The 21,459-nt window shown below is 35.9% G+C and overlaps 1 protein-coding gene across 2 annotated transcripts; it reads left to right on the plus strand.

Moving 5' to 3' along the window:
- The first annotated feature begins 12,841 nt into the window (after positions 1-12,841).
- LOC138333243 (DNA polymerase iota-like) lies at positions 12,842-21,457 on the plus strand. 2 transcript variants are annotated; one of them, XM_069281502.1, is made up of 9 exons: positions 12,842-13,190; positions 14,956-15,072; positions 15,483-15,647; positions 16,224-16,394; positions 16,906-17,145; positions 17,767-17,945; positions 18,513-18,604; positions 19,409-19,542; positions 19,892-21,457. In XM_069281502.1, exons 1-9 carry the CDS (start codon positions 13,022-13,024, stop codon positions 21,454-21,456), a joined length of 2,832 nt encoding a protein of 943 aa, XP_069137603.1. In that variant the 5' UTR covers positions 12,842-13,021; the 3' UTR covers position 21,457. The 2 variants fall into 2 exon arrangements, with proteins under 2 accessions (XP_069137603.1, XP_069137604.1); XM_069281503.1 differs by lacking the exon at positions 14,956-15,072.
- The last annotated feature ends 2 nt before the right edge of the window (positions 21,458-21,459 follow it).

The raw sequence follows: 21,459 nt of genomic DNA on the forward strand, positions 1-21,459 counted from the left end.
TAATGATTTTTTTTTTCTACCTGAAATGTGAATTGTTTATTCAGTTTGTTTTCGATCTCTTATCATGGACCTGTACGCCAAGAGTAGTAAAAATGTCCCAGATTTATAGCACTTGTTTTTTGTCGTAGTAAGTGGGCGACTATACACGATAAGTTAGCTCGAAAACAAACACTACAGTAAAACGTAATTTAAATTCTTTTAAATGCTGCACATGTTCTATAGGTGTGCGTTTTGACGTTTATGAGACGCATGTATTACGTAATCTTATAAGTGATTATCTCGTACACTTATCACTTTCATCACGGGGCCATGTATAGTTTCTATATGAAAAAATAGCCAGGAATTTTTTATAGTATATTTCTGGCTATTTTTTCATAAAGAAACTATAAATGGCCCTGTGCTTTCATTTCACAAACTTAAGACTTTGAAGATTGTTTTTTTTGGGTCTCTCACATACAAAACGTAATTAATTCAAATCGTTGTAGATTTTTTTATAGCATCCTGGAACGCTTTAGAATAGCATGGGGTAACGATAAACTTGAATTGGTGACGTTATCGTCTACAACATAGTGACACAACACAAAATAATGACGTAAATATGAGCAGTGTTGCACTGTTCGAACCCCCTTCTCCCTTCCTTCCAGGAAGATGTAGATTTTTCTCAAGAGATGTTTCTTTGATATGGATCTGTGTGGGTTCTAAATACATGTAAATTCATCAATTATTGCAGAATGCCGTGGCAACAATGGCACGAATTTGATTAAAATTCACATTATTAGTAGTGCATTATGATGATCTGTATTTTAGAACGGCCTGACAACTTGACAACGCTTTAATTTAGGCAGAGTTGATCATTCAGGCAGTTAAAGAAAATTACCCAATTTCAAACTTTCAAAATTTCATAACTTTATTGTTTCCGAAAAACGTAGCGGGGTTTTAATACTAATACTAGTGTATAAGAGAGATGAACAAGGAATTGTTATAATTACCATTATCTCCTTATTGTTTATGTTGCATATTACAGAGTTGTCAGTTCTCGTGAGTACAAATTGGGTATGACGTTGATCCACGTGTTTGCGAGCGAAATGTCATATTTTTTTTTTTTAGAGAAAACGCCGTTTAGTTTCGTTTCGGTCACAAAATAAAAACGTCATGTGTGCAATGGATTCCTGCCCACAAAGGAAGCAACTCTGTAATATGCAAAGACGGATTAGTGGTGAGAGATTGATTTCGATTCCTAATTACCATTACGTTACTATGGGATAACCAAGTGGTGAAGTCTGTGAAAAAATATATAATAAGTAGGTTACCTGAGAGCCAAAGGCCTGGAATTTCAAACTAATACGTCATTTTCCTTGGTAAATGGCAGTAATCCAGGCGATCATCAATGTCGTTACATGACTTCTTCTCAGTAACCAACAGGCTAAGATACCTATAATGGGTATGAAAGAGTGCGGGATAATGGACTAACAATCTTGTCCAAATAGATAACTGTAGACTATGGCAAGACAATTTAACATTTATTGAAGGAGCAAGGTGTATCCCCGTATTTAATCGAATTTTATAAATATCTTATGTCATATATATAATTATATATATGAGATATCTTATATCTTTATAAGATATCTTATTTATTCTATATATAAGATATCTTATAAAGTATATAAGATATCTTATAAATATAAGATATCTTTATATTATATGATATATCTCATTACTATATAAGATATCTTATATTTCAATCAAGATATCTTATAATATGTAGTGAAACTTAATTATAGGATCGACTTTGCTATTTGAATCAAAAAATGTTGGCTTGCCAATAGTAGACAGATCTCGTGTGGGTTTATACGAAGTACGAATTACTAAATTTAAAAGTCGCAGAGATATTGTTCATGTGATTGGGCATGATGAATGAAAAGACAAAATGTCACAATGTTAGACCGTTAATATTACACGTATCATCACCTTCTGAACTGAATTTAAATCCTTTTTCCTTAAATAAACACCGTGTTAATTTTCATAACGCGGGCCGATTATGTTTCCCGCCGTCGTCCGAATTACCGACTTTTAGTTATTTTTCCTACTTGCGCTAGACAGTAAAACAGCGAAATGAATATCGCTATGAACATAGTTTAAGCAGGGAATTTTTGCATTTGTTTGTATTGTACCTCATACTTAGGCCATCGATATATATTTAGTCATTGTTATCAATGTTTTAACATGAAAATCATTTTTTTCAGGTTTCCAAAAGGTAGTGGGCCTTTAACGCAAGGTCAAAGGAATGCATGTTTATACGCTACAGAAATGATGGTCCGTGTGTGTTTTACAAGGTCAGATATTGTAAATGCTGTATGCTGCGTTCTCCATGTTAAATTTGATCAGAGGAAAATCCCATTTGGGGACAAACCGGTTTATTAATGACACAGTATCCCGTGGTGAAGAATTTTTCACTTTTATTGTATTGTTGCATAAAGAAGGAATTGCTCGTACACACATGGTCGTGTGACGCTGCTATTTTCGAAGTACTATATTCCAGCATCACAGGGAAACTAAATCGTATTTTTGCACTTGACAGTAGTTATTATAACACAATCGGTTATTAACTATAAACCTGTGTTAGACCATCAATTACCGGTTTTGATAATAGTCCTGTAATCCCACTTCACTGATAATTAGCCAGGGTTCCTTAAGGAACGCGTGGCAATGCTTTAGAGATGGGGAGAAATCCATGATACCTGCTCCTCTTACTGAATTCATAAATTTTCACTTGGCGTCCTTAACGTATTCAAGACACCTGATATACCGGTCGATGCACTTGGCCTATAGCCAACTAGTCAGAATAGTGGCAAACAATTTATCCTATGTGAGAGCTTAGCTCCTGTAAAAATGTACCGTCCTGTACCTGAAACAATTACATTCTATGTTTGTTGTAATCCATATACTGTGCTTGGCCATGAGATAGTCCTGGATAGAGATTCGTGTATGTCATCTGTATACCGTTTTCTTGAAGAATCGTCGAGAGGTTGTTGTTATGAGACAAGTCGATCAGTTCCAGTTCAGGAAAATCAACATCCCACATGTGGGTGAAAAGTTTACCGGGAGTTCGCGAAAGCAAGGCTCTGGAAATGTTCAGGACTTTCAGGTGAGGGTATCTGCTCTTAAGAAGGAATTGCTCGTAAAGATCCGTCTCTATACTGTCGTTGATTTTCGAGAATTCCAGGTAGACTAAATCGGTATAGATACACTGGGGCACCTTGATGTTGTAATCGTCGATCTTTTCAGATAATGTGGCATAGTCCGATTTTGAATAATACTGATCCACTTTGTATCTATAGGTGGTGTTCCTTAGAATGATACTTTGGAGAGTTGGGGGAAATTTACATGGATAGTACTCACGATTGTTTTTGGCGTTGTCCATATAGAAATTCCATATAATCAGAAGCCAATATAACAATAAATGAATTATCTATCGTGAGTTGGCGGATAGTGTAGTTCATCTTTCGTGTTTCTTCGGAAAGGTCCGTAGTAATGGTCCCGTAAACATCACATGAATTAATATAGAGGCGTTCGAGGTACCTAGCTTTGAGTGGACGTCCCAGGTACACTCTTCCTCTCGGTTCGCACGTGATGGTCACGTGTACCGGTCCAGTTCCGTACGTTGATGTCCACCGACTTATGAAGGAGAAGTCCCAACTATCCCCCTCCTTGATTAAACAATTTATGTTTATATCTGAACTCTCCCAAGACTTATTGTCGTTTGCTGGTCTGTGTACAGTTTCTATTCTATGGGTTGTATCAACTGTGCGGCCCGTGTCCATTGCCGGTCCCGTACTGTATAGTGTACTACGCCCCATATCCAGTGTACGTCCAATGTTCATCAGCGTACAGCTAGGTATTTGCAGTGGTATTTGACATGTAGCTAAGCACAGAAGTTCGGCCACCACCACAAACGCTACCCACTTATACATGATTATACAGTTAATATACTACACAGCCACTTAATGCACTTGTCTGGCGAAGGAGCCGAGTAACACTGAGATATCCGGCTTGTGTTGGTGAATACTATAGGGCCGTAACGGAAAACCTCTGTCGTGTGTCGTGGTATTACACTCCAGCGATTTTAGGTATCATATTTCTAAAACGTGAATAGGTATCTGAAGATGTATTTCTATTACAGTAATGATTTTTTTTTCTACCTGAAATGTGAATTGTTTATTCAATTTGTTTTCGATCTCTTATCATGGACCTGTACGCCAAGAGTAGTAAAAATGTCCCAGATTTATAGCACTTGTTTTTTTGTCGTAGTAAGTGGGCGACTATACACGATAAGATAGCTCGAAAACAAACACTACAGTAAAACGTAATTTAAATTCTTTTAAATGCTGCACATGTTCTATAGGTGTGCGTTTTGACGTTTATGAGACGCATGTATTACGTAATCTTATAAGTGATTATCTCGTACACTTATCACTTTCATCACGGGGCCATGTATAGTTTCTATATGAAAAAATAGCCAGGAATTTTTTATAGGTATTTCTGGCTATTTTTTCATAAAGAAACTATACATGGCCCTGTGCTTTCATCTCACAAACTTAAGACTTTGAAGATTGTTTTTTTTTCTCTCACATACAAAACGTAATTAATTCAAATCGTTGTAGATTTTTTTATAGCATCCTGGAACGCTTTAGAATAGCATGGGGTAACGATAAACTTGAATTGGTGACGTTATCGTCTACAACATAGTGACACAACACAAAATAATGACGTAAATATGAGCAGTGTTGCGCTGTTCCGAACCCCCTTCTCCCTTCCTTCCAGGATGTAGATTTTTCAATGAGAGATGTTTCTTTGATATGGATCTGTGTGGGTTCTAAATACATGTAAATTTCATTATTGCAGAATGCCGTGGCAACAATGGCACGAATTTGATTAAAATTCACATTATTAGTAGTGCATTATGATGATCTGTATTTTAGAACGGCCTGACAACTTGACAACGCTTTAATTTAGGCAGAGTTGATCATTCAGGCAGTTAAAGAAAATTACCCAATTTCAATCACTTTCAAAATTTCATAACTTTATTGTTTCCGAAACGTAGCGGGGTTTTAATACTAATACTAGTGTATAATCAGAGATGAACAAGGAATTGTTATAATTACCATTATCTCCTTATTGTTTATTTGCATATTACAGAGTTGTCAGTTCTCGTGAGTACAAATTGGGTATGACGTTGATCCACGTGTTTGCGAGCGAAATGTCATATTTTTTTTTAGAGAAAACGCCGTTAGTTTCGTTTCGGTCACAAAATAAAAACGTCATGTGTGCAATGGATTCCTGCCCACAAAGGAAGCAACTCTGTAATATGCAAAGACGGATTAGTGGTGAGAGATTGATTTCTTCCTAATTACCATTACGTTACTATGGGATAACCAAGTGGTGAAGTCTGTGAGAAAAATATGTAATAAGTAGGTTACCTGAGAGCCAAAGGCCTGGAATTTCAAAAAATGGTAAATGGCAGTAATCCAGGCGTATCATCAATGTCGTTACATGACTTCTTCTCAGTAACCAACAGGCTAAGATACCTATAATGGGTATGAAGAGTGCGGGATAATGGACTAACAATCTTGTCCAAATAGATAACTGTAGACTATGGCAAGACAATTTAACATTTATTGAAGGAGCAAGGTGTATCCCGTATTTAATCGAATTTTTTATAAGATATCTTATATATATATATATATATATATATGAGATATCTTATATCTTTATAAGATATCTTATTTAATATATAAGATATCTTATAAAGTATATAAGATATCTTATAAAGTATATAAGATATCTTATATATTATATGATATATCTCATATACTATATAAGATATCTTATATTTCAATCAAGATATCTTATATATATGTAGTGAAATTAAGGATCGACTTTGCTATTTGAATAAATGTTGGCTTGCCATAGTAGACAGATCGTGTGGGTTATACGAAGTACGAATTACTAAATTTAAAAGTCGCAGAGATATTGTTCATGTGATTGGGCATGATGAATGAAAAGACAAAATGTCACAATGTTAACCGTTATTACTACACGTATCATCACCTTCTGAACAATTTCCTTAAAATAAAACAAATGTTAATTTTCATAACGCGGGCCGATTATGTTTCCCGCCGTCGTCCGAATTACCGAGCGTTAGTTGATTATTACTGCGCTAGACAGTAAAACAGCGAAATGAATATTCGCTTTTAACATAGTTTACGCAGGGAATTTTGCATTTGTTTGGTATTGTAACCTCATCTTAGGCCATCGATATATATTTAGTTATGTTATCAATGTTTTAAAGAAACATTTTTTTTTTGTTTCCAAAAGGTAGTGGGCCTTTAACGCAAGGTCAAAGGAATCATGTTTATACGCTACAGAAATGATGGTGCCGTGCTGTGTTTTACAAGGTCAGATATTGTAAATGCTCATGTTATAAAATACTCTCCTATGTTTATTGATCCTGGCATTGTCATTTCACACAATGGTATTTTAATGACACGTATCTTTCCATTTGGAAGAATTTTTCATCTTTATTATTGTTACTGTTAAAACTGTATGATGTGATTTTTCGCATCGTCGGACACACATGGTCGTGTGACGCTGCTGGTACAGTGCTATATAGCACACAGGGACATGGCACGAATTTTTAACCAACAGTAGTTATCTATATACAATGGTATATATAACTAATGTTGGTTAGAAATCATTACCAGGTTCCTGAGGTATAGCCTATTATCATCCTATAAATAGCCAGGGTCACTTAAGGACGTGTCATGTTTAGAGAGTGGAGGCCGGAGTACCTGCATCCTCGATACTCCAGGGTCCCGATCACTTACGATCTCTACATCCCTGGACTACCTCATAGTAAAATTGGATCCAGCTCAGCGGAAAACAGCTGAACTAGTCAGAAGCCTGCAAAGATTTCCTTTGAAGACTACTGAGAGAGCTACGCCCAACAGTCAACCACAGTGTACCGTTGAACTAAATTACCTGTTCTGTTCTGTTGCCTCCAGCTTTACCATGAGATAGTCCAGGGGTGTAGAGATCGCAAGTGATCGGAACCCCTGGAGTATCGAGAGGAGATGTGTGTGTGTGGGGGGGGGGGGGGGGGGGGGAGTAACACTTTTACATGTATACATCTTAACCACTCGGCCACCGCGGCCCCAAGCCTTGAGGAATCGAATTATGTAGTAAAACACTTTAAAACAGGATATTCTTGATTAATACATTGAGCTAATTTTGGTAGTACAGCCAATCTATATCAACATACCTCGTCCGTCAATACACATTAATTTATCATCATACAACCAGAAGATGTTCGTGAACATGATGTTTGTACACGTATACAGCAATCAACTTCGCTAACCAAGGGTAGTTAGTCAGATTCGCGTTGTCTTTCTTATTAATACATCGTCTAGTGAATTTTAGAAACTCCTCTGTTGACCAACAAAGCAAACACGTCGCTAATTTATCAACTTAACCTGCCGTCTCCATTGTTACCAGTGGGACTTGAGAATCGCTACATTCATTGTGGCATATCCTGGTGTCCGTGAATGATTCCTAGTTGTCACGGACACTGGATGTGGTATTTAAGGAGTCCAGATTAAAAAAAAAAACCCGTAAAAATGTACTTCTACTGTCATAATATATAACAACTGTTACTTATTCTCAGGTCCCTGTGGCAAAGGTGTCTTAAAATTTATCAAATATTCGTATGAACCCCGTTACCTGAATATGTTCTAAAGGGTTAATAAAAAATTATACATATCAGATATATATTTACATTATATTGTTTCTGTGTATGCTAAAGATGCCAATATTATATATATAAACTTTGACTCATTCTCAGGTACCTGTGTTACTGGCAACAGGTATAATATTTTATTTACTTTAAATAAGGTTTTAACCAATAAAACGCCTTGCATCTGTCGTGTAACTTAACACTGGTCTAATATCTTGAAGTCGCTATTCATCTCTACCCGAACCCGAGAAGGAAACAATCACACATTCTTTATGCTGTACAATGTATTTATTACAACAAAAAACAACACATGTTTTGCAGAAATACCGCCAATAATAAGTGGTAGGTCGTTAACTATGTAGGTCTAGAGTAATAAAGCAGGTTCTTAAAGGCGCATAGTCCATATAGTGCATAATGGATTGGACAAGGGGGGCTCGCCTTTAATAAAGGTTTTGGCTTTTAGTCTTACTTTATAAAGATCCCTGCATATGTCTCAGACTCACTATATAGCAACAAAACCGTGTGATCAAAGTATTTCATACTACATCTCAATCTTCACTTATCATGCAGTTACGACCATCCTCGATACCCCATGGGTAACTTTCACTGTCGTTATATCCATCCCTTGACTATCTCGTAGTAAAACTGAAGGTAGTTCGGGAAAAAATGACCAATCACATGTCTGCAAAGATTTCTTTTGATCTATACATCAAAAGAATCGAATAATGGAACACGGTGGTTGACTGTGTTGCTTGAAGTTTGGTATTTATTTGCAGGTTTGTGATTGGTCATTTTGTTTCTCACGAACTGCCTTTAGTTTCATTATGATATAGTCCAGTGGTATCCAGATTCTAATCCGGCACATAAGTTTATGTATGTTATAGATGAGCAGGCCCTTAAAGATGCTCCACCGCTGACAAATGGCATTTTTTCACTATCAAAACAGGAGCAGACGATTGAGAATAACAAAAGTTACTTACTTTACACCATTACCACCATTGAAAAGTTTGAGCTTCTAATTTTACTTCAAGTTAAAAATATGAAGAATAATTAATTGCATCCCGAAAAAATTCTGTGGCACTATATCCTATATGGAATGAAGTACTGATTGAGTATGCACCAAAGGCGAAATAAATTATTTTATATTATTTTTTGTCACGTTAATTAGGCATATATATACACGATTAAACACCAATTATTGTTCAAATGGTGAATATCATTTATGCTCTGTCGGCGGTGGAGGATCTTTAAGACATCGTCTGAAAGTCCGGTCAGCAGCTCGTGCCTCCCCCACCCCTCCCCCCACCTTCGAAAAAATGATACATGAACTATCCGAGGATTTTACCTAAGGACGAGGTTCTAAATACAATGTATAACAAGTTGTTTGATTTTATTTGGAGTTTCATTTTGCGATACCTCCCCGACAAGGGATTGAGGATACGAAAGTTGAACTTTTTTGACAGAATCCCTTTACATGAGCGGTTTGAAAGTAGACATCTTTATGTGGATTTGAAGCCACCAAAGCTCTAATTTAAGTTAACATACGTTTCGGTGGAGATATTGAATACATGTTCATATTACGCAACCCTTCTGTTAATGCGAAAAACATGGTTGTGTTTATGTCTGGTACATATTAGCGAAGTTTCGAGATTATCTATACAAAGTGTTAATGATGGCCCCTGAATTGTCGTTAGCCGTAAACATTAAAAGTTCTAGGATTCCTGTCTATTTGATCGTCAGAAAAAAAGACATGTAGTATATTTTTGAGCTAACAAAGCTTTAGAAGTTCTATTCAACAGGTGCAGTCTTCTGTTGATCACATCTATGTGTGAAATTTCATTAAATCTGTCTTATATCATATTATATGTAAACAATCGTTCTCACTGGTCGTTGCGGGGTGTTGCACATCATGTATAGCAGCTGCGATTATGCATTATAAAATGCACACATGACGTGCATCTTGTAACGGCTAATGATTCAAACATATACACCCATATATAGTAAGTGCGGATGGAAACAGGATTTCTATTAATCCCCGAGACATTATATTGGCCCTACCCTCTTTATATTTAGCCCATGTATGGATTCTGACAATAGCATTTGTCCAAATAAAGATTATAATGTGTCATAACTAGGCGAAATTGTTCACATGTTGTATTTTCTTCATTAATCTATTGAAAACCACCAGGCTAGCCCGAGAAACTCTGGCCCTAAACCAGACATCTGTCTGTCATCTATAATGTCTATGCCTGTTGTTAGTGCCAGAGTATCTCGCGATCGGGGTACCATCAGACTTGATAAATTCAGCTGAAATCATTCAAATGGACTGACAAACATGCTTTATAGATATTGGTTACAGAACGAATTTATGCACTGTGGAATTGTTTTTTTATGTCTTATGGAAACATACATGCAGAAATATCTTTATACAATTACTAATAACACTGTTGAATTGTGACATGAAATTGTAGAGCACTTCTTGGCTTCTAGCTGCAATATTGTAGCTCAAAAGACTTTTTGACAGAAAATGGTGTCGGCCGAAAGGTATAGTAGGCCGGGTACGTATATTCATTCTAGCGGATACTGCTGCCAAAAATAAAAATTTCTTTCACGTACAGTGTATCATGTAGCCCTGTCAGTGTTTTGGACTTGTGTTTATATGTACCTACATGTATACGGGTGTAATACTGGTTTATCCGATGCAATACGCTTATGTCTGCTGAGGCTGTGCTACAAAAGTGTACATATATGACACTTCTCGAAAACCATTTATATATCAATGTGTGGCTGATATATTCGGAAACACGCGTACCAAACGCCAGTATCCCAAAAAACATCTCAAAATGCATTGTTCAAATCCTGTTTTTCTCACTCTCGCTTCAGGAGGTACCTAGTTCCGGTCATGACATGTACCATACGGTGGTGACGTTACTGCGTCAACAACATGCATGTGCAACATGAAGTATTCAATTACAATTGAAAATTAAAGGCCCACACTACCTTTCCGAAACGGCATTTAATTTTAAAAATGGGAATGTAAAACGAGATCGATAATTTTGTAGAGTCAAAAAAGTAATTAACTTACCGCTAATACTACATTCATCATCACCTTCTGAACAATTCTATTGAGATAAATAAAATGTTAATTTTCATAACGCGGGCCGTCTTACGTTTCCCGCCGTCGTCCTAAATACCGCGCGGTAGTTGACTATCACTGCGCCATACGGCAAAACAGCGAAATTACTCTCCACTGTTTTCATGTATTACGCAGGAAACTTGCATATTTTTGGTGTTGTAACCTCGTCTTAGTCCACCGGTATATATTTTCTGATGTTATTTATGTTTTTTAAGAAAACTTTATATTTTGCTCTTGTAAAAGGTGTTTCCAGTGCCGAACATTCCCCTGGCTTGATATTTCAGGGAAAGGAATTTATATAAGCTTTAAGCTTGTTTTCCGATCCCGAAATGTGTTTATTTACTGTATTATATGTATCATTATATGAATAAAATACTGTTTAAACTAAATGGCATAGTAAAAAGGTGAGATAAAAAAGATACGTGCAATTATAACAATGCTCCACGACTGATGAATGGGATTGTAAAGCAGCAGGATAATGAAAGTGTAAAGTGTAACCACCGTCGTCGGCATTGGAAGTGATTTCTATCTTATAATTTGACGATACATGACCCCCTCCCTCTCACATGACCCCTCCCCCTCTCTGACTTTCTCCGTCTCAAAATTGGCAATACATAATCCATTTTGTCCCCCCTCCACGTCTCTACGTTTATATATGAAAATATTTATAATACTACAAATGTATATTATATTATACAATGTACATGCATATTCATGTGAATAATTGTTTGCGAGGAAAAGGGTTGCTAACAATTAAGATGAGAAAACTTATGCCTAATCCTGATTGTTAAATTTTGACATTAAAAATATGCTTTAAAGATGCTCCACCGGCGACAAATAGTATTTTTTCACTATCAAAAACAGGAGCAGACGATTTAGCATTTTTCTTCAGTAACAAAAATTACTTACTTTACACCATTACCACCATTGAAAATTTTGAGCTTCTAATTCTACGTCAAGTTGAAAATATGAAAAATAATTAATTGCATCCCGAAAAAAATCCGACGCATTATATCCTATATGGAATAAAGTACTGATTGCGCATGCATCAAAGGCAAAATGAAAAAATATATATCATTTTTGTGTTAATTAGACATACATTCACACGATTGAACACCAATTATTGTTCAAATAATGAATATCATTCATGCTCTGTCGGCGGTGGAGCATCTTTAATAATGTATTTTTGTGCTAATTGAACACAAATATATACGATTAAACATAAATTAAACATAATAACTGGTAAATACATTGACAATGCTTAATTTTGATTCATTAGATAAAATTGAGTTTTTAAATATTTGAAGAGGAATCTGGATCGACCCAGTTCTTCATAAATCACAAATTTGGAGTATAAGATCTTAAGCCTAAAATTTGTTTACAAAAGGTCTTGTCAGATTAATTTGTTAAGGTTAGGGTTACCAATAGTTTCCATGTTCTTGTAGATTACACATTTGTATTTACATTATTGTATAGCCCCATATTTCAGATCTGCGCAACAATATTTATAATAAAACATTAAAAATGGACTTTTGTGCTTCCTCGCATAGATCAGAAACATATATACATATATGTATATATGTTTCTGCATAGATTTTATTTGCATTAAGATACCATTATAATTAAAAGTTACGTAGCTTAAAATTTCAACTTCTTCTATGACGATGACTTTTCAATGTACATGTACATACATCATATAATGTACATGTATAATGTCCAGTGTAGTGAATAATCTTGGTGGGGGGGGCAAGGATATTAATTCATGATAATGAGATTACTGAAGTCAATTGAAGAAATAAAAAACGGTCTTTTTATTTATCAAAAAGAGCCTTGAATGTAAGGCCGTTTACAGGATGGACTGCTTGATAATAGGGAATATTTATTAAAGTGCACGATTTTCCGGATATTTGCTATTGGTTCCTGGCATTAGATTGTCCCATAGAAAACAAGATGGCGGGAACGAGAACGTAAACACCTTTGCGGGAACATGAATATCGAATATTAACCTGATTCATGTGATTTTTCATGTTTATGAACGATTCGTTGCAGTTTATTGTAGTTAGAGGAGTATTTTCTCTTCCGTCGATTGAACTGTCATGGACGAATATGACGAGGACAATGATGATGAAAGCTGGAGTCTCCCATTCTGCGGGGATGAAACACAGCAAACAGACGACAAAGCATGCACTGATATCAGACGTCCTGATTCTAGGGTCAACACTCAGACATATAAAGAACACAAACAACCACTTCAATTTAACTCGGGTATCCTTTTAATACAAAACCTCCTGACAAATTATCAACTGATTATCTATGTCGACTATACTGACTTAGACTATACCTGTATACTACATGTACTGTACTAGCTGCAATATTGTAGCTCAAAAGACTTTTAGACAGAAAATGGTGTCGTCTTTAGAGCTACAATTGATGCCTATTACTGCTAATGGAGCAAAGTAATGATTATGCAAACCATTATAAAACGTTTGTTTGCATTTTTATTGTACTTGTTTGATATCATTTACCTTCTAGGCAATAAAACTGAACCACATAAAATATCAAATTCTCACCGAGGCATTATTTTTTTCATAATACATACAAAAAAAGTCTTACTGAAGGGAATTTATACGGCAAGTCCACAAATTGTGAATTTGACGTCTTGTGAGCGGTACGGTAGATATTAAGAATGGTAGTAGTTATGTTTGTTTTGGACAAAAATAATCTGTAAATGCATGTATACGCATAAATTAATTGGAAACCTACAAAAAAGTAAAGAAAAGGATGCCCGAGTGATTTTCGGAGGCAGTGTTCCACTACGACACATAGGGACCAATTTGTACCCGGCCGAAAGGTATAGCAGGCCGGGTACGTATATTCGTTCTAGTACTGACATGGTCATCAACTTTGATTCGCTAGCCAAGTAGCAGTGCGATACTCCCTGAAACAGCAGAGTAACGTACTGAATACCGGTGGCTTGCAAAGTTGAATGTACATTTACATATGTATCATACATGTGCATCTACTCCCATAAGTTGTGAGTCTGAGAATCGACTCGCCAGCCAATTTATTTGCTGACTTGACAACAAGGTACATGTATCAGTACGATACTCCTGAAACAGCAGAGTATCGTACTGAATTAATACATGTGGCTAGCAAAGTTGAATGTACGTGTACACATGTATTATACATGTGTATGTACTCCCCATAACATTAGTCTGAGCACAGGCGTCTGCATCTGGTTTTGGAAAAATAAAATATCCTACCCCTACGATGTGAACAAGGTGAGACACTCCATGTTCAGATAGTAAGGGTAGGTTATTATATTTTTGTCAAACCAGAAGCAGACGCCTGTGGTCTGAGGGTCGACTCTACAGCAAATTTATTTTGCTGACTGTCGACAACAAAGTATATGTACAATACATACAGTGGTAAAGTTTCAAAAAACTGCAAGTTTACAATTGTATACAGTATTATAATTCATTTATATGTAACTGAACTTACTGAAGTTTAACTGTTAAAGGTCTACTTCCTTTCCAAAAAAAAAAAATGAAAGTTTCTACATAAATATAATGATGAATGCTAGCTTCCCTACTTAATCTATCAGAATCTTAACAAAGAAGATTCATTTGGCTGTTTTGCCGTCTGGCGCAGTCATGTATGAAATGTAGTCAACTATAATTATATAATGTGCAGTAACTAACTATAACAAGAAGTATGAGATGACCTGTGTTATAAAAATTAAGATATTTCTGGGTATTTAAATTGTTCAGAACTTACGAAAGTGATGAGAAGTGTAGTGTTATTGTTAAGCTAATACCTTTTATGACAATACAAAATTATCAATCTCATTTTACATTCCAATTTTAAAAATCCAAAGCTGTTTCATTCAGAAAGGCATTTTGCCTTTAATTGAATTCTTGTCCTCAATATATTGAGACACAACTTTGTCCTTTGTTGTACATTTTAGGATGAAACATATTGTTGCTCCATAAAATAGAAACACTTTATATTAATAAACTGACCCTTGCAGGTGATTCATGTATTTCCACTTTGGGCCACAGTAGATCCATAATCCATATTGACATAGACTGCTTCTATGCTCAGGTGGAAATGATAAGAAATCCAACCCTGCGGGACAAACCATTAGGTTAGTAATACATTTTGTATACATGTAACAGAGTGATAAGCTTAACTTTGTGTGGAGTCAGTCTGATTAAAATCATCTGTTCTTCACGGCATGTTAGTTACCTCTATTGCCTCCCTATTTGCGGAATACTTAGTAAACCAAGTAATGAACAGATGATTTTGACCAGACTGGTAGATAAATTTAGTATTAATAAAAGTGGAGAGATAAAGGTGATGGATGCATGTCATTGGGAAGACAAAGAGGTAGTGCATTCATCATTTTCCTTCTGAGATTATTTTAGATACCAGATTTATGTACTGGTAGTCCTAAACTAGTTGAGACTGTCTCTACATGCATTTAGATTATAAAAAGGTGTTTGAGATAAGTCGAGGTACAGATAATGATTCTAATTTTTTTCCAATGATGGTAAGGTATCCAGCAGAAGTACATCATAGTGACCTGTAATTATGTGGCCAGAGAACGTGGAGTGGGCAAACTCATGGCGGTCAAGGAGGCCTTAGAGCGATGTCCTGACTTAGTACTGGTCAATGGTGAAGATCTCACACACTACAGACAGGTCTCCTATAAAGTATCAGGTAAGATGAAGGTCATTGTATGAATGAGAAGGTAACAGAGACATATTAAATAGAAGGTCGAGATACTTATAATTAGTCATAGCTGAAGGGAAGGTCAAAGATACTGAAACATGAGTTAAACACAATGTCAAGGTCATTTAGTTGTAGTTGAAGAGAAGGTTAAGGTCACTGCATGATTAATTGATGGAATCAAGGTCACAGAGTCATGAATTTTAAAAGAATGTAAAGGCCATTTTTTTTCTCTTATCACTAAAGGTCAAATAAAGATAGGATCAAATTTAGTATAATTAGGAAAATAACAGATTATGGAGTATGGTCACATTTCACAAGGTCAAAGTGAATCTGAAGTAACTGTAGTCTTTAATCTAAAGATTACATATTTTTCACAGGATATCTATATACATGTATATTCATTCACAAAAGTGCACTCCAAGATTTATTATTATATACAATTATCGAGAGGTTAAGGGCCACATATACCTATAAATATCAAATAAGGAGATTGAGAATAAAGAAATTGAGTTGTATTTTGTAAAGAATGTAATCATGGTTATAAACGTGAGTGTTTGGTTTTAGAGTTTCTACAGCAGTACACCCCACATGTAGAGAGACTAGGTATGGATGAAAACTTCCTTGATGTGACCCACCTTGTCAAACAGAGGCTGGAAACAGACGGCAACAGGTCAGAGGTCGTAGGTCATGAGTACACATCGGAACATGATGACAACAATAAGCAATGTGACAAGGGTATGTCTGAAGGGGATGGTAAACAGATGGTATACATTCAAACCTGTCTATAAGGACCACCCAAGGGACAGTCAAACCTGTCTATAAAGACCACCCAAAGGACAGTCAAACCTGTCTATAAAGACCACCCAAGGGACAACGAAAAAGTGGATTATATAGCCAAGTGGTCTTTAACACAGGTCAAATTGTGGTATAGATGGCTACTTTGGGTGCTATGATAATGAAAGTGGCAATCAGGTGGTCTTTACTCAATGGTGGTTGTTAAGTCAGGTTTCACTGTATCAAACAAGCTGAGGTTAAATGCCAGATACATTTGCATGTAACTTTGAACAGCACTTTAAGGTAGTCTATTGACTTATGAATTTGTTTTACGTGCATGAATACATCTGGAAATAGAAGGTGTATTGGAAAAAAATAAATGATTTTCATCATTTTATGCTTTCATATGTATAAAGGAAGCTTTGAATACCTAATATTGATTTATAATAAGTAATTGTTGTATTTATTTCAGCCCCGTCCATCTGTATCTGTGGGTGCCGTGACCGTCTGACAGTTGGATCTCAGATTTCAGCAGATATCCGCGATGCCTTGTATCAAGAATTAAACATTACATGCTGTGCTGGTATCTCCTACAACAAACTTCTGTCAAAACTTGTGGCGGGAACACATAAACCAAACCAGCAGACGACATTGTTTCCCAAGCAGACGGCACAATTCATGTCCACTGTGGGGCAGGCCAGGAGGATACCAGGTACAGCAAATCTTACAGCTTCATTATTAAGAGTTGGTTTGGTTTGATTATCAATAGCCAGGGTCATTTAAAGACATGTTTATGTGGTGGAAAAAGCCAGACTACTCAAAGAAAAACCAGCGGTCAGTAGCTGGCAACTGCCCCAGATGGGATATGTGCTTGTGATGCATAGGTGGAGAGCTTGTTGTAATATGTCTGGACATTGTAACCACTCGGCCACTGCGGCCCTCTAGATGTAGATGTGTGGATTTAACTCTGAGTCTTCATGGTAATAAGGATAGAGACTTTGAAGCTTCAAATGAAATATTTCCATCCTTTACAATATGTAGATGTTTTTCTCTATGAGAAATAATATGGGGGTTACGAAATCCAAGAAGGACACGGGTAATGTACAATTTACCATTGATTAGTTCCACGTTCCAGTGTTTGTGACATCGTATTTGGTGTGATTTATGTGATGTCATAATTTTCTGTTAGACTAATCAATGGGAAACCCCGGTAATGATTCTTTTGATTCACTTTAAGTTAAACTTTCGACTTCTCACAGCTTAATTCTTTAAAGAACAAGATTTAATGGATTTTACCTGATGATGATTAAAGGTTGATATTTATTTTGTTCAGGAATTGGGTCCACTACATCAAAGAAGCTAGCATCCTTGGGAATTGTATCTATTCATGACTTACAGAAGTTTGACCTATCTGACCTCAAACAGGAGTTGGGACACAAGCAGGCTGTCACCATTAAACAACTGAGTTTTGGAGTGGATGATAGTACAGTGGTTACATTTGGTAGACCTCAGGTATGTAGTGTCCTGTAAAGTATACAATTATTAAAAAAAAAAAACTAACAAATTGTCTTTGTATTAATCATATTTGGTAAAATTGATCATAGATTTATGTATAATAACGATAAATAATAACATGTAATGTCTGTAAGTTAACCAGGGTTACATTTACGCAAGTCTAATTTACAGTATGGCTCCACGTCAATGTCTAAAATGAACTTAAGACAATATTTAGTGACTACCATATGTTATCACAAATAAGACTCCACCTAATTTTACAAATTTTCAGAATTACAGATTGTCTGCAAATAATTTTACAAATTTTCAGAATTACAGATTGTCTGCAAATAAGACCCCCCCCCCCCCCCCCCCCTGCAAATAAGACCCCCCCCCCCCCCCACCTATTTTCCTCATTTACTGGTGACTGGATTTGACGAATGTAATAATTATTTATAAAGGTGTTAAATTTTGTTGTTGATCAGGCATAAGATGACAACAGTTGTATTTACATCACTTGTAGCCTGTGTAAATATTCGGTGATATTTAATGACAATTGATATACTGTTATTTGCATTTACTTAGACACTCAGTGATGAGGACTCCTTTAAAAAGTGTTCAACGGTTAGAGACACCAGGTCAAAGGTCAGGGAATTACTTGCCAGCTTGACCAGGAGGTACATCAATTATGAATATTATTATATTATTAAGTGTTTCATCATAAAAACAAAATGTTTCGTTCTCTCTATAAAAGGCATTTTCAGAAAGTTTAATGATTGAGATCGACACTTCTTTAAATAATGAAATGAAATGTAATCTTCTTTTTTTCCAGCATAAAATATTCTTTTTTTGAAGAAGTGACTTTGTAAAGATGTGCATGTAGTTTTTTTTTTTTTTTTTTTAATTAACACTTTGTTCAGGACGCTTAATGTTATAGTCATTTAAATATGAGTACAATTTATTACAGGTATCAATGTATGGTTGCTAATCCTTTGATATACACATCTAAGCGGTAATGTCATTCACTGTCATTCACTCGATCAATGGATGGGTCATTACTATCAATCGTTTAACACATCAGTAATTCCAGTCTGACTGAAGCTGTCAGAAACACATTTTTTGTATTGCGAAAGTTTGTCCATGGCATATAACACCAAGTCTGCATGAACAGGTTTCACCTGACTGATTTCAAGTCCAGTTTTGACTTTGTCAGTTTGTATCCCCTTTCTAACTTGATTTGAGACTTCAGCAGCGTACCATTCAACAACTTTTTCTTTGATGATTGATTTCAAATTTCAACTTTCCATTAAAATTTCATATGCAAAATAGAAGAACAATGAAAATTTCCGCCAATGAAAACGTTTATAGACATCAAACAAAGAAATTTTACCCCAATGAAATTAAATGTTTTTACAGTATTTGTCTATAGATTTTGGTTTTTATCACAAACAAACTTCAGTGAGAGTGTATGTATGTTACAGATTAATTGAGGATGGCCGGAGACCTCAGACGCTGAGACTGACCATCAGGAAATTGACCACTAATGATAAAAAATGGACAAACAGAGAAAGTCGTCAGTGTCCAATACCTGGTCATGTGATGTCACATTCCTCAGGTAAGTTTTACTCCCACTCTATCCTCTCAGTAATGCTTGCGCCATATCTTCCCTCTAAGTAGATATATGAGGGATAGCTACATAAAGTGTCTACCCAAGTTAGAAGCCTCTAACTTTCTTTATTTGACCAAAATTTGAATGTTCCAAGACATTGTGAGATTTTGATGAAATTTCTTTAACACATAAGATTCATCATTTGGCTTGAAGATGTTTTAATGTAGTGTTGTGATTTAAAAAATTAAAAGTAATGAAGCTAACAGTTAATCAGAGATAAAAAATAAAAATGAAGTCAGAGTACACAGGATTTCCATTTCTAAAATATATCAGGTATATGTTCTTTGTTTCACAGACAAACTTGACAAGCTGATAGACCAACTGGAGGAGATGGCCATAACCCTGTTCACCAAACTTGTCAATACTAAGGAGCCATTTCATCTTACTCTTATCAACATAGCATTTTGTAGTTTAATAGAGAAAAGTAAAAACGACATCAGTTCCTTCTTCAGTCCTAAAAGTGATGGTGATAGTAGCTGTTCTGTAAAAAGTCACAGGAATCAACTGGAAAGTGCATGTTCTCCAGGAAATTCTCAAACGGGACAAATGTCTGTCAAAATGTCCAAAAATACAAAACCACAGAATATGCTGCAAAAATGGGTGTTTAAATCTCCTGAAAAATCTGGTAATATCAAAACACAACAAACTCCTACTGATATGTGTGAAGAAAGGTCAACAAAGGTGTCAAGGTCATCTCAAGTTTCAGAGATCAAAGTCAATGGTGATGGGATGAGAAATGACAGTAAAAACTTGGGGGAAATGTTCGAACATATAGACAATAGTTCTGGACAATTACAGCTTTTGTCATGTCTAAAAAGAAAAGCTGACAAACAAACAGATGACACAGGACCTCAATCAAAGAAGAGAGGTCTGGGTAAAGAAATAACTGGGAGTGGTAGTGTCACAAATCCTGTGGGAGGAGACTTGTATCCCTCCGGTAAGGGGACAAACAAGTCACAGATTCCATCTGATGTAGACCCAGATATTTTTCTTCAACTGCCAAAGGACATTCAAAGAGAAGTCTTACGGGAAGCAGAATTAAGAAAAGATTATATGTGTTTAAGACAAAATGAAAAATATATTGATGTTAACAAGATGGATCCAAACATGGACTGTAAATCTAGCTCTACTGATTCAAGTAATGATGCTCTGAACAGTTGTTCTAGATGTCATTTCAGAGGAGGTAAGTATATTTCTCAACAGGAAGGTAAAGGACAGCCAAAGGAAACAGACACACCATCTGAATCATCTGCAGTCCAAAAACATCCAGTTTCTCCATTGATTCTTAACAATAGGAATTTTAGAGGTGAAACCGATGATTTTGTTAACAAACAGGATGACGATGACCTAATTCCTTCTGATTTGAGTCCAAAATACGACGATTGTATTGAAAGCAAATATCTACCAGCTCCGGAAAACGTTACGGAAATAGTTTCCGCACAAAGAACACTGACTGAACAAAGCTGCATCACATCAAACATTACAAAAAGCAATGCTGCTGGCTTTAGGTCCAGTATTTTGAGAGAACAACTCTCTTTTGCTACTGATGGATGTAGTACCAATGAGAGTTCTGGAAGTTTATCGTACCAGTTACCTCCCCATATAGATAAAGACGTATTTTTGAAATTGCCAGCTGACATACAGAAAGAGTATATCAACCAGTGGTCAAGAGACTCTCCATTATCAACAGTTCAAGGGAGACAATCTAGCAACACTTCACTAAGACCAACACAAGGGAGACAATCCATGACTTCACCAACGACTTTACGAGGGAGGCAAATTATGACCAAACAGAAATCTGATACAGGAAAAGCAAGTATTCTTAATTTCTTCCAAACGAAAAATAAAAAGAAAGATTGAATA

Source organism: Argopecten irradians, chromosome 10, assembly GCF_041381155.1.
Source record: "Argopecten irradians isolate NY chromosome 10, Ai_NY, whole genome shotgun sequence".
NCBI lineage: Eukaryota > Metazoa > Mollusca > Bivalvia > Pectinida > Pectinidae > Argopecten > Argopecten irradians.

What these genes read in the sequence shown, in the direction of transcription:
- LOC138333243 (XM_069281502.1), top strand. Translation starts at nt 13,022, where the DNA reads ATGGACGAATATGACGAGGACAATGATGATGAAAGCTGGAGTCTCCCA. An exon ending in CCTGCGGGACAAACCATTAG is followed by an intron (nt 15,073 to 15,482) that starts GTTAGTAATACA and finishes AATGATGGTAAG; the next exon opens with GTATCCAGCAGAAGTACATC. An exon ending in GGTCTCCTATAAAGTATCAG is followed by an intron (nt 15,648 to 16,223) that starts GTAAGATGAAGG and finishes GTTTGGTTTTAG; the next exon opens with AGTTTCTACAGCAGTACACC.